At 35.7% G+C, this 14806-nt stretch overlaps 2 protein-coding genes across 2 annotated transcripts; both read left to right on the top strand.

Annotated features, from left to right (window-relative positions):
• The first annotated feature begins 283 nt into the window (after window positions 1–283).
• On the top strand, window positions 284–5195 carry LOC131288884 (venom carboxylesterase-6). The gene is made up of 6 exons (XM_058318065.1): window positions 284–487; window positions 2066–2779; window positions 2849–3011; window positions 3094–3275; window positions 4592–4748; window positions 4822–5195. Exons 1-6 carry the CDS (start codon window positions 284–286, stop codon window positions 5193–5195), a joined length of 1794 nt encoding a protein of 597 aa, XP_058174048.1.
• A 3551-nt stretch (window positions 5196–8746) lies between these two features.
• LOC131288501 (cadherin EGF LAG seven-pass G-type receptor 1-like) lies at window positions 8747–12800 on the top strand. Its single transcript, XM_058317642.1, has 7 exons — window positions 8747–8916; window positions 9992–10097; window positions 10602–10768; window positions 10846–10983; window positions 11055–11241; window positions 12278–12379; window positions 12447–12800. The coding sequence occupies exons 1-7, from the start codon at window positions 8747–8749 to the stop codon at window positions 12798–12800; spliced, it is 1224 nt and encodes a 407-aa protein (XP_058173625.1).
• The last annotated feature ends 2006 nt before the right edge of the window (window positions 12801–14806 follow it).

The raw sequence follows: 14806 nt of genomic DNA, 5'->3' as shown, positions 1-14806 counted from the left end.
AATCTAATGCTGCAGTAACACATGATGTACCAAAACGAGTTTCTAAACCTAAACCTGTTAGCTCAGCACGTTTGAATGCGTTGGTGTTGGAATGATGCGTATAAAACCTTGATGTTACGTAGCTCTCTCATTTAGTGCGTGTCGGATCTTACAATTGTGCACAGTGTATGTTGTTTTGTAGTGCTCCGATGTCGAACAACCTTCAAATAGCAAGGTGGTTAATTAAAATTGTGGTCTAAAAGAATTTGAGCCAAAGATGCATTTATGGTGGCAAACAAGCAATATGACGATCATGAAGTTTGTGGTCCTGATCGTCACTCTTATGTTAACAGAAACTAACGGACGAACCTCGGACAAACTTAAAGTAACTTTACCACACGGAGGTAAAGTTATTGGTAGATACCTGCATTCATTCAGCGGTCGGGGCATTCTCGCTTTCTTGGGAATACCATATGCTAAACCACCGATTGGCGAACTGCGTTTCAAGGTAAGGATATGGATGTTCTGTACGATACTTAATTACTCTCCATCAACTACAAAGGAATTTCCGTTGATAATGTATAAGTAATTATCGTTACAAATACAGTGACCGGCACTAAAAAGTGCCCACCTCAATTTTTTTTTTTCATTTTCGCTCAATATCTTTTTCTTAATCTAACTAAATACACTGAAAATATTTTTTGTATCTCGTTTTACATATGCTTTATACGATTAACTTATGAGTTGGTGAAGAAAAACACATTTTCATTTTGAGAAAAAAATAATAAAAATATGTATCTTTAAAAACAGTGACACGATAAAGTGCCCAGTTCAGTTATTCATTAGTATACATAAAAATAAATAATAATAAATGCATTTTGATATTTTACGTGTTCTCTTTTAGCTTTTAGAACCTGCTGAAGGCGCTTTGGCATGCTCTCCACTAGAGTTTTTTAGTTGTTGGGGATCTAATTCTTCCTAAGCGCGCACTAGAGCTTCAAAATAGTCGTTTTTATTCGATACATCGTTTTTGTCCACCCACATCGTGAATTGACTACAAACTCTCAGTGGGGTGTAGATCTGGTATCTTAGAAAGCCATTTCAACAGTTTTATCAGACAAGACTGGAAAAAAATGCTTCGACTTCTTGGCAGTTTGTTTCGGGTCGTTGATCTGCTGAGAAACCAGGCCCATCTCGATCAGTGATCTCTAGATTTTCCTGTAGCATTTTGATGTAGGAATCTACAGCAATGATAACATCGATTTTCACAAGCCTCGCCACTCCACTCCGTGCAAAACAACCCCAGAGCATCACATTTCCATCCTCCTTGGCATACTGTGCACTGGATGTGACGATCCTGAAGTGCCTCATCCGATCTGCGCCATACAGGTTCATGTCGTTTCGGATTGAAAAGCTAAAATTTTAATTCGTCGAACCACAGAAACGTTTTCATCAAGTACTCTAAAGGCTTAGCAGCATGTTCCTGAGTGAACTTAAGACGCTTGGCCTTATTGATCATGCTCATATAAAGAAGCCTCCTAGCAAGTCTGCTCTGTAACCCGTATGTAACATGACGACGACGGATAGTTCTTTCGAAAAATGATGACCTCTCTGACAGTTACTTTTGTTTTTTTTTTGATCTCACGAATGATCTTAGCGTCCATGCGTGCATCTGTTTTGCACATGTCTCCTCTACCAGGGCGATCCACCTACGTTTAAAATGTCATAGTGATTTTTCCTACCGCTGCCTTGTGGATTTCGTGCTTTGAATGAATTACTTTAATGTAAATAAGTGTCATAAAACATATTTTATGCTTTATAATTTCTTGTAACACTCAAACTCTGGCCACTGTATATTCTTCATTGTAAGCCAATCAATAGAATATTCAGTTTCAAAATGTTTCATGTAAAATGAAGGTTTAAAAAATGTTTCACATTTATGAAAAAACGTGACATGTAGACGGTTGTAAAGTTAGATTGTAACTCATTTTATTGATAACACTTTCACATAATATCACATAACGATAACATCACTACTAGAATTTCAAATTGGTTTACACTAAAATTTACTCTTTTCTTTGAATAGGCATCTGTTCCATATGGGGCATGGGTTGGTGAACGAAAGGCAATTACGGATGCCCCTTTGTGTACCCAGCGAGATCCGTACCGACGAGATGAAGCCATTTCCGGTGTCGAAGATTGCTTACAGCTAAACATTTATATCCCAGAACGTCTAAATTTGTCGTCATCTGATAAATTGGTACCAATTACGTTTCCAGTTATGGTATTCTTTCATGGCGGAGGATGGCAATGTGGCTCGGGAACACGGTCATTCTATGGTCCCGATTTCCTGCTAGAGCATGATGTTATCTACATTGCAGCAAACTTTCGGCTCGGGCCTCTGGGATTCCTCAGTACAGAGCAAGCGGATTGTCCAGGAAACAATGGACTCAAGGATCAAAGTTTGGTTTTGCGCTGGATTCAGGATAATGTAATTGCGTTCGGAGGTGACCCGAACGCTGTAACTATTTTTGGAGAGAGTGCCGGCGGTGCAAGTGGAACGTATCATATGATGTCTCCTCTATCTCAAGGACTCTTTCATCGGGTAATTTCACAATCAGGAGTTAATTTAAATGCTTGGGCACAGCCAGCGCATCCAGGAGTTGCTCGTGAGCGTGCCATCAAGTTAGGAGAGATGCTAAACTGTACACAAGGAAAAGAAGGACATTTTGCTGACATGATGAGTTGCTTAAGAGAAGTGTCTGCTGAGGAAATAACAAAAACATTGTATGACTTTTATGTAAGTATGAAACATCATCTATACATAACTAAAGAATTCTAAAAGTAGAATAACTTTTCCATCATTTAGGTTTGGGATACAGATCCCATGATTCCCTTCCCTCCGGTCGTGGAGCCTGATTTGCCAGGGGCTTTCATCACTAAGCACCCGAGGAATGAGGATGAGCCACATGCTATCAATTTGCCTTGGATGACTGGCATTACATTGGATGAAGGTGCCCTAAAAAGTTCATGTAAGATTACACTTTATTAACCTTTTTTATTATTATTTTCTATTAAATTTACTATATAAAATGTGTACATACATGCTTGCAGCGCTAATCAACGTGCCTACACTTCGCCAGAGTCTTAACAATCACTGGAACCAAGCTTTACCTGTATCTTTATACTATGACCACCACGACCTGAACCAACAGGCCAAAATTACTAAATACATTAATGAATACTACTTCAACAATCAACAACTTATAAAGGCAACAGAAAAAAATCTAACGAACGTAAGTATGCTTTTTTGCTTGAATCTTAATTTAACTCTCAAGCTAATTTTCATCAAAAACTACGTGTGGCATGTTTTAAAAAAATCTCGGTAGAGTTTTTATGCTGCAAATTAATTATTTTGCACGATATATTCTTATACACTCTTTTCATCGAGCCAGAAGTGTCTATGTGTATATATAGGAAGTGTAAGTGTCAAGCAATTGAAATTGTTGATTGGATGTTTCCATTCATTGTTCATATTTAATAGAATAAGCAATAACTAAAAAAAAACGCTTTCTCTGATGGAAAAAGTCTGATGGAATTAGCAGTCTCCGAAAATCCGATGAAAGGAGATTTAGCAATTTCAGACTTTTCAAAGAGGCAATTTGTAAGACTACATAAACGGGTATCCCAGTCATCAATAGAAAAGTTCTTGGTTCCAACATTCGGCTCCCGCCGTGGTTTAGAAGCGTATATTAAAAAAAGGCCAAACATATCGATTGTTTTTATCAAAAAAGTTGACCAGCCTTAATGAATGTCGTTACTTTATTCATTTAACGTGGTATTGTTAAGTGGTTAAATATTACGTTACGTGCCAGAAATTGGCGTCATTCTATCCTTTTTATAAGTCGACGCTGGGTCGTTTCAGCGATGTTGCAATTCGGCTAGCTTTCTAGCAACAAAGTAAGGTTGACGCTTTACATTCTATAATAGGTGTTTTTACAACATATTGTGGCGGCAAACATAAGAACATGTAGGGAAAGGATGATAAGGTGTTTAAACAAGATGCTACAACTTTTAACACAGCTATTTTGACCCATAAATGATTACGAGTAAATTTGGTTGTTTTTTTGGTTAAGAATTATCAGACACCAGATCTCAATCCAAATGAATTATGCAGTATAACTATACAGACTGGCCTCGGTTTTCATCGACCTCGGTTTTCGTCGTTTGACAAATCGTTCGAAGCTGGTAGTGTGCTTTGTTCTTTACTTATACGTTTGAAGAACACTTTAATATCAACCACTGAAAATTCAGATGAGATGAATGTACATGAGTAACGTTTGTTCTGTGTCTGTTAAGTTTTGAGTAGGTATTATAAATGTACGCCTTGAACCAGTTCAATACCGAAATCCTTTGAATTTGAGAGAAAGGTAAATTCAATTGGTTGCGATATTATTACAAAACATGGCCTGTAATCGACCTATAAAAATATAACTTCCAATTAAGAAACTCACCAAGGAAAATTGTTTCGGTGTTATGTTATAAACAATATATTGTTTATTATGAAAAATTATATCGATCTTACATTTACATACATTATATTTTTTCCCAGCTTTATTCAGATGCTTGGTTTTTGGCTGGCATGGATGAATATTTACGTATTCGGCTACGTTCCCTGAAAGCTGGGCCTACGTATGTGTACCTGTTTGCACATAAAGGATCTGCTAGTTTCACTGAAATTTTTGAAGGTGGAAAAGAAACTTATTATGGTAAACTTAGCTGTTAAACACTATTTTTGATGTTTGTTAATCTATATCAATTTTATTCTGTATTAACTTTTAGGAGTCTGTCACGCGGAAGAACTTCAGTATTTGTTTCCGATCGGAAAGGATCTTTTCCAGACTGCTATTCCAACAGAAGAGGAATTAGATGTTAGGAAGATCATAACAAAGTTGTGGGTAAATTTTGCTCGAACTGGAAATCCAACTCCGACTGATGAATCGATTGATCAGATAGCCGTACAGTGGCCTCCAACCAGCGGATTTCCCCTACAATATTTACGCATCGGTAGTCTCGATACCTCTATTGAACCGCTTGTGGCTCTAGAGTCGGGTTTATTAGAAGAACGTGCTTTGTTCTGGCGTAAGCTAAAAGCGCACAACTTTAAGACATCTTCCGAATATGACCGTCTGCTTCATTCCCGAAATGAGTTGTGATACTCTATATTATATTGTTTGTCATCATGCCATTCCAAACAAAGCACAAGATAGTAAAACGCTGGTAAAATTATGTGTCGTAAAGTAAAATGATGGCTTAAAGTATTGAACAAATATCAAAAATGCCTTACAAAACTTATGAATGCGATGAATTCTTTTAAAAGAACAATTCTAACGAACATTGGTGAATCTTGTAAAACGTGAATGCCCATGAATTGTCATGTATTCTGCAATTGAAATCTACATAGCTCGTATCAGGTCAGTATATCGTTTTTATTGTTGGAATTGTAAAATTTTACCAAAAAATCTGATCTTTAAAAAGTTATATGCTGCATCTAAATCTGCCATTCCGCTACATTGCAAGTTAGATCCGCTCGTTATCCTTTCTATAGTTTATTGTATGTTGATGGTTTTCTTCCCAAATGAATGAAAATAATAAATATATTTCAATACTATTGACATAAATAATTCGTCATGCGTCACTTTTACTATGAAGCCATAACCATAGGTAAATGAATTAGCTACATACCGTATTTTTCCGTGTATATCGACCGTGGAGGTTCTTCTTCTTCTTGTTGGCGTAACGACCTCTTGGTCATGCCTGCCCGTTAAGGGCTTACGAGACTTGTTTCCCTGTTGTACGTGGATAGTCAGTCCTCTCGTACAGGGGAGGGTCCGGTCTCGGTTGGGATTCGAACCTACGCCGTCGAGGTGGTGAGCCCCGGCGCTCATGGGCCGATTTTCTAACCGGCGCTACCGCTCGGCTTTCGCGGACCCCCCCGACACACGGAGGTTAAAACACGTATAACATTGTTACAACTCATAAAAATTATTTTAAAAAAATTTCAATTTTTTCATAATCATTGAATATTTTTTTTTTGGGTCGTTATACACGTAAAAATAAGGTACTTAAAAAAATATGCCAGTTGTGATCCTGATTAACGAATTCTAATATTATGATCAATCGCCAAGCACGACGTGGACACATTTGCTTTAGAAAGATATGTAATGCGCTTGCGCTGAAATGAATCATGAGAGGTAGGAAATGAACTCTTAATAAATTGTCGTCTTAGCATAAAAATCTATGTTCAATATTCCTTCAGTGTGCATTGTCGCAACACCTGCCTTTGCTGTTCCGTGATTCAAGAAAGAATTCTCGTCGCAATGATGATACTTCAATTCAAGGAAAGGGGAAACAGAATCAGTGATTTCTACGTGTAAACTTCCTTTAGTCCAACCGCTATATACGTGTGATTTGTGTACGACCCAGGAAAAGTCGCATTAAAGATATGATGCTTTATCGTCTTAATGTATATAGAATACGGATTTCTCTACTGATTTTGTGTGTGGGTTTGTTGTGGATGTGTGATGTGAAAAATATTTCATGTGCCCTAATATCTCATTCCTTTATCAGTTATGATAAGTAAACATACTATGGATTCAGTGCACTGCAGTTTATTGGTAGCATATGGTTTTCAATATCTTTGGGAAAAGTATTACTTCTATACTACGTAAACTGTTTGACAGAACACAAGCAAAAAAATGACGGAACAACAATTTAAGGACGCAAACGTGGCGTTCATGTGCGTTTCTTTCTTGTGCGTGTTCGGTTTGTGAGATGCATACAAAGGTGAACAAGATAATAACGATTGTACAGGATGAGAACTGTCCTATTTCACCTCTCAATTCAAAACAGGAAGTTATTCTCTTGTAATATTTCTTATACCATGAGTGTCATGTACTGTTGCGAAGGTAAACATTAAGAACGTTTATTGTGCATAACAACTTCACGATATTGAGCATCCATAACACATTTCAAAAGCAAATATCTAACCTATTAAAAACTATATCTCTGTGAGCCCAAACACGTTTGGATACATGAAAAATAAGTACAGATACCATTAAAAGACAATCGTTACGCACCTGTGTCCATGCTGGGTAACAAGAACCTGATTCACCGGCATAATTATCAATCAAATATTTAAAAAATCATTTAAACACCCACATGATTTTTCGGGAAACAGTAATCGAAGACTATCTTGACCGACATACAACAACCATTTTTGGTAAGTTATTGAAAAATTGCTACACAAAATTAAAATAGCTTTAATATACGAATCAGATTGACGGATTTTCAGGACGATGTTTTATGTTAGTATGTTCAGTGAAACCATAGGTTTCTTGGTTTTTAATGTTTTACAGTCAAAAGCAAATAAATCTTCACAGGAATAATTAACTAAAATTTGCGAAAAACAGATTTAAACAGTTTGTGTTAATGTACTGTAAATGTTTAACAACCTTAGTTGTTTGTTTCGCGTGATATGAAAAACATGTTGTATATGGCCTAACGTTTGCATTAAAAAAATAAACAAGTTTTAACGATTTTTCATGCAAAAACAGAACACGCTAGTAACATTCTTTTCGACGCAAAATAAAGAATAGCTTTTCTTTTAAATTCAGAAAAAGTTTGACAACTTTACCATTTAAATTGAATCCGCCGTGGCCAAAACATTACACCAACCCAAAATTTATCGCTGCACAAACTTGTTTGATGTTGTGAGACATTTCTTGTTCGAACTCAGCTGATTTGAAGTTTTGACTATTTGGTCACTTATGGAGAAAGGTTAAAAAATCGTTTGGAAGCCTTGGCCCGGCCACGGGCCGTACTGCGGAACGCCACATTACAACAGAGGCCGTAACGACAGGCAGAAGGAAAAATGGCTTAACCATTCCGGTCTTTGAGCCAGAAGGTCGTTTAAACTGGCCTTATCTTAAGATAAATTTTAAAAAGATGGACATTGCTATACTCATGTGTCGATCGGGGCCAGTTAGTCAAACAAAACGGCTCGAAGCTCCTGTCAAACATGTTTTCGCGACATCGTGACAACGTGACCAGCATGGATGTTGTAGCTTAATTTAAGTTAGACGGTGGCGAGTGGTTAATAAAACCTGGTACTTTATATTCCTTTTGAAGCGTGTTACAGTACATTTTAAATATTTTGGGGGCCTTTAACTTCCATAGAACGCCACATCATGGCTGAAAATCAGCAAGAAGGCTATGCACAAACCTGCTATTTTTTTCTGTCAAGAGTTGCGGCGTAAGAGTTAAGTATACTATCTAGTGGTTTGGGCTATCTGGCAAATCATGCCCAAAGATCATCGGAGGAGTTTAACCGGTCAAATATAATTAATATACGCATCACTGCTTCCCGCAGTCAACTGCGGCAGGCCGTTCGTAAGGGTGTAGAATTTGTTTGCTAGTAAGCATCAATAATTACCATCCATGGAAAATTCATCCAAAGCAATTATCTGTCTGGGTATTTTTTTATGACCATCTGGAAAAGGTCAACTTTTTTAATGCAAACGTTATGGCTAAAGTTTCGGCTAGTACCCTAAAGCCGCCTTACTGGCAGTCGAAATAGTTTTTTAAATGTATGTGATGTTTAATGTGTGTGATGTAAGTTTATAATGAAATTTATTTCATTCAATTAGCTTATTTTAACTTTTTTGTGATTGCGTACTACTACGCCGACTATTCAAATTACAGAAACATGGAAACTCTATATACTGGACATATTCACGGGTTTCCACCTACTGCGAACATATCATACAGCGCGCTGAGTACTACATGGGGCTCTCAAGGAGGTCTTATTGCCTTAGGAGTGGTACTTGGTAGTTCTGTCAGTCTAGTTGGTCTTGCTTTTGCATTTATAACGTACAGGTAAGTTTTTACAATCATTATACATATACATGTATATATTGTTTGATCATAATATAATATATTTATTACCATAACTTTGATAAAGTTACCTAGCTAAAGTTTGCAATATTAAGCACATATTTTGAGAATAACTGCTACAGCATGCATAATTTAATTGCTGGTAATCATGACATTGAAAGAAAACTAAATTAAGTTGATAATTGGGCTAGTTTTGCTAAAACGTACGCCGTGAAAAACTTAAATTTTTTTCCAGAAGATTTTTCATGGAGTAAAACAGAACCTAATTTTGCGTTTGTGAAAAAAATTCACATTGAAAGAGTCAACTAGAGTAGCATTTTTTTTTGTGTGCAGAACAAGTTTGGTAACATTCTCATTAAAATTAAGTTCGTGGTGGCCAAAACAGTACACAAACTACGCTTGATTATTTTATGGACGGAAGATCACTTCTGGTTATGACTTGAAGAAATGGTTGTTGCAAACAACCCAATGCCTGCGCAGTGATAGTAACGTATATTGCCATCCCCAAGCCACATAACATGAGATAAAGCGAATGAAGCTTAAATTGATACCCAACATTGCTAATCCTCCCTAGCCCTCGCGATTGCTTTCAATTGAAAATTCATGGCTTATCCTTAAACTTAAACTTAAACGCCGGATCTTTTCGATAATCCTGAAGCCATAATGAATCAACAGTAGTAGAAAAGAACTTTAAAAGATGCCAATATAAACAGTTTTCCTGCCAATTATAATATTGTTGTCAAATTGTAAACTTATGTACCTGTATATTAAAATTAATGTTATTCAATTATCGGATGTACTTGCTATCGCCGATAGTTGTCAACCCGTTTGACATGCATACGTTGATTATGGTAAAAAATAATTTATTATGGCCTAGATTTAGTATTGGTTTTGTTTTTGAAGGGATCAATTGGACTGGAGTGAATGTCAGAAACAGTAGGTGGAATCACATACGGAATCGTTAATTTTTAACGATGAACGTATGCGATTACAAGTAATGTATTTGCATTTTATTGAAATATTCTGGCAAACACATCTAAACCAATCCATTTTTTAGTTTGTTTTCAGATTTAAAGTCGCTAGCTGGTACAACTTTATTGAGTCTATTGGCTACACTATTCATGAGTCAACTTCTTTTTGTTATCGGTGTCGGAGGTGTACAAGTAAGTATCAGTTCTTCTGCTCAAGGATTTCAATTCAATTCTACGATTATAGAAGGTAAATAGCCTGAACCGGCCAACTCTGATCAATCTCTGGCTGGAATGATCATGAGTATGCATCATGTTCACGTTTTATTTAAAATTAATCCGTGTAAAAATCTTAAAATGAACATTTAATACGTAGAGTAGTTTAGTTTGAGCTTATGGTACAATTTTTGTTTCGAAAACAAATGGCTGGCCATCGATATATAATATACAATCAGTCGGTTACAGTTGCTTTCTCTGTCCTAGCCCAAGGGAATGTTGAACCATTTGAAAAAATGGAAAATTTGAAACACACTATAATTATTGTTTTAAATGAGTCTGCCGTAACAAGTAGCTATTGTTATCCTCGAATGTGTCAAAAAGCTTGAAAATCAATCAACATGATTTCTTAATTCTTCGTGCAAAATTTCCAGATTTTGGTTATCTCAATACACTCAATATCGTAACCATATTTATTTCCAGGATCCTGAATTATGTATGTCCTTATCATTGGCATTGCTTTTCATGAAACTTGCATCACTGTGTTGGTTATGCTGTTGTTGTCATCATGCGCTCGTTATGTTCCGCTGCAATAATAATCTCAACGCAAGTCCTGAACCAAGTATGGGGAGGACACTATTGAACTACAGGTTAGTATTTAAAAAAATAAATTATAAAACTCTTCTTCAAACATCCGACATTGATCTTTTCTACCGAATGTAAATAGCATAATTTCCTGGGGATTTCCACTTCTAATGCTTGGTGTAGCGGCAGCTTTCAAGTATAAAGAACAGGAAATTAAAATAAGTGGTGCACAACTCATTGCACAGATCGTGCAGGAATTGAACGGAGATAATCATTGCTGGTGAATTGGAAAACAAAATGGCTAATACCGTTTTGGAATACCCCCTTAACATAGTTTTTTTTTTCCTATAGGTTAATGGAAGGATCTGCATATATTTGGGGCTTTCTGATGCCCTCGATTTTTCTCCTTTTTTCTGGCTTTTATCTCGCATGTCAGGGAGGGGGAGCCATTAAAATCGCCGCAGCATTGCAAGTAGATTCGCGAGCGAAGAACAAGCTGGTGAAGAAACGTGGTTTACAAATTGGACTCTTCTTCAAGGTAGGTTTCATTATTTTAGAAATCATCGAAGTTAAGATATATTGATTTTTTTTTAATTAGTTGGCTTCATTCCGAGAATATTTTCAATCAACGGTTGTTCAAACATCATCGGAGTTATATCCTAAATTAATTGATTGTAGTTGGCTTTGCCTAAATATGTATGAAGCAATAGACTAATTTAATTTCACGTTCTTCATGAAAATTTCTTGAAATAGTCGTACGTTTATGCTACACGATTGAATCGTTTATGTTGCTAAAATAATGCCTATAAGTACAAAAATGGCGCTAACCGTACATTATTCAAAATGTATATCCCACATAACACGAAGTCGTATAAAGTTGTATGAATTTAATCTCAAATCAGTATATTTCAAATCGGAATCGCATTATGCATAGACAATGTACGAGCAATGAATTTTTTTTTTGCATATAATGCCGATTAAGAATGTGATACCATTTGCTTAATGCATACATACAACGAGCAATGTACGGCTAACTTACGATATACAAGTCCTATATGATGCCGACTTAGAAACATATGCGACTAATGTCTACCATAGTTTAAGCTATTACAATTGTTCAGGCTGTCAAACTTTCATCAAACCTTTTTGAGTTTGAAGCCTCCACTGCCGCATACTACGGTTGTAGAACTAATCGCTCTTGGTTATTCATTATCGATCACATTACTCATGTTAATGACATATGGATACAATTGTAATTGGATGCAAACAGCAAATTCTGCTAAATACAATTGAAATTCCCCCAGAGTCACAATTCATTATTTTTAATTCGTTCATAATTATTGACTAAATAGCATAATGGATCGAATTTAATCTACAACCTCATCGTAAAATACTCAGTGTCTAAATCAAAACATAGCTTATTCAGCTGTTTATCTAGTTACGTTATAGTTTTCCTCGCTCATTAGTAAGGATTCATTTATAACGTTAATGTAGTTCTATTTATAACGTTAATGCTTTATTCTTTAATGCTTTCAAGTGTGCATATGAGTAACGTCTCATTACATCTTCCCTAGATTCTTGTTGTTTTGTCATCTGTTGCCTGCCTCGGTGCTATAGCATCTCTGTGGAACATTGTTGAGTTCTGGTCAATTTATAGCATTGCACAAGGAATACAGGTGAGAAACTCTTTACATATAAAAAATGCTCAAGTTTGTATAACATACAAATTTCTTATATTTCCAGGGCTTGGTTATAGCTTTGCTAGTGTCATGTAACTGCAAGGTCCTTAAGCTATATTCTGTTCACCGAAGCAACAAATCACGACGTGGAGCGTATCGTAGTCTCAAGGATGGGGATGGCGGCCGCTATGGGGTGCTTTCAGTGACAAATCCTAACTATGACGATACAGTGAATTTCATAAATCTTGTTGATGACGGTGTGTCCAGCCTAACTAAGATGACATACAAAGAGGGTATTTTTGTCGATCGACAGGACAATTTGGTATCGACAGGTGTCGACAGCGCCTTTAACGGAGAGCTTTCAACATCACTCCCTGTAAACGATATACCGAAAACTCCATTACCAATATCTGTGTAAATTTTGCCTGCCCTGCTCGTTCGGTTTTTATATTTTTTGAGAAGAACCCCGTTTTACTGGCAGGACAATAATATATAAGTCAGACAAACGTAACGTACAGAATATTGCAAAATATGGGGCTTATATAAAATGTAACCACAATTACAATAATGCGATATACTCATATCACATATTAAAGCCACCAAAACATGCTTACATGGAGCAAGTACATTAAACCACACCCACATCGTATAGATCTTGTTCGCTTGTGGTTATTAAACAAATTTAATTTTGATGATCTATCAGAAATACACATATCGATTTTATCCACACAAAACGATTTGGACGAAAATATAAATATTTGAAATTCTTCCGTTAGAGGGTAAGGAGTGATAAGAATAAAGTAAAGGAAACTGTCAACTACCATCAGTACTACACACTATTAGATAATTGGTAATGATTAGATATGATTGTTATACAGTTAAAATAAAATTATCTTTGCTGGTGTTCTTTATTGTGCATTGCGGATGATATGGGGGATACGTCCTCCGCAGGCATGAGGTAAAATATACAGGCATGTTTTTAATTGAATTACGTACTTTAAACATACATATAAAAAAGGAATATTTTCGTTATATAACTGCACAAATATTTTATGCATTTCATGACAATATATCAAATTTTATGACGGAAGACGAAATAAATTGTGTGAGTTATTGTGTTTACTACCATATATTTTAAGGTATAACGTAAGAGTACTCAGCCTCTTTAGACCCATTTTCTACAAGGGTAGAAGTGTGGTACAGAATGTATCTTGAACATGTTTTTAAGAGAAAAAAAATTAAATATCCCAGGACTTTATATAGCTATTTGGGTAGTTGAACACATAAAAAGCACATGAACTACAATGATATCATGAATGTGATATATAATAATGAAAAAATGTAATATTATAACCTTACAATAACCGAAACCAATTTGGATGAACGTGAAGCCTAGGTAGAACTTTTCTGTTGAAAGGTATTCACGCAGGCAAACATAATCGTTTATTCATTTTTATCTCAAAGTAATTTGACTTGTTTACAATTCTGAAAAGTAATTTCCATCGTTACCATGAGACGTGTGATAGTGAACTGGGAATGTGAACCAATAAACTATAAAACTTTTATTCATGATTCTGTATTGCCATAGTTAAAAGAGTTACCATGAGACGTGTGATAGTGAGCTGGGAATGTGAACAAATAAACCATAAAACTTAAGTTCTATTCATGATTCTTACTCTTACTGATATATTTAAAAGAGTTTTTTTTTTAAATTAGTGATGAGTACAATGTGAAATTAACTACTTTCTATAAAAGACAGCTATGGTTTATGTCGGATCAAATGTACAATAGTTAAAACTAATAGTTACCACGAATTTGTGTTTTATTTTAACCGGTCGTTTTGATCACTTGCCCGGTTACACGGATTTCACTATTTATTTTCTTAGGTGAAAGCTATCTAGGAGAAAATATTTAAATTGTTGTCTTATAGAAAACGTCTTATAGAAAATTGTTGTCTTATAGAAACATTTAACTTTTTTTCCAAGTTCAGTTGGGAAGAAAATATCATGTTTCGAACCATTGGTATCGATTACAAATCAATATTAAAGCATGACCATAACTAAATTGAACCAAGGAAGGCGCGCTACTGTGGCGCCTCTAGCGGCGTCAGCCGGAAACTAATATTTTTATTAGTATAAGTAAATAGTAACAATCAAGTTGTGAAAGTTTCAGACATGTACTATTTTTTTTCGCGAAATGCCGAACAATGGAAATTGAACTGTCAAAACCGACCCCGCACAAAACACTGGAGTACCAAGGCAATTGAGTAAATTGAATAGGCCGATAACTCATTAAAAAAAAAAACAAAAAAAATGACAAGTATTTTTCTTTTGTACAATCATGCATAACGATTGTTATGAAAATAGGTGTTTAGTATTCTCGTGTTCCCTGTTCTTATAAATTCACGTATTTTGTGTTTTGGTT

This window comes from Anopheles ziemanni, chromosome 3, assembly GCF_943734765.1.
Source record: "Anopheles ziemanni chromosome 3, idAnoZiCoDA_A2_x.2, whole genome shotgun sequence".
NCBI classification, from domain to species: domain Eukaryota; kingdom Metazoa; phylum Arthropoda; class Insecta; order Diptera; family Culicidae; genus Anopheles; species Anopheles ziemanni.
Note: the sequence above shows the minus strand (reverse complement) of the source record. Positions and strands in the feature narration are given on the sequence as shown.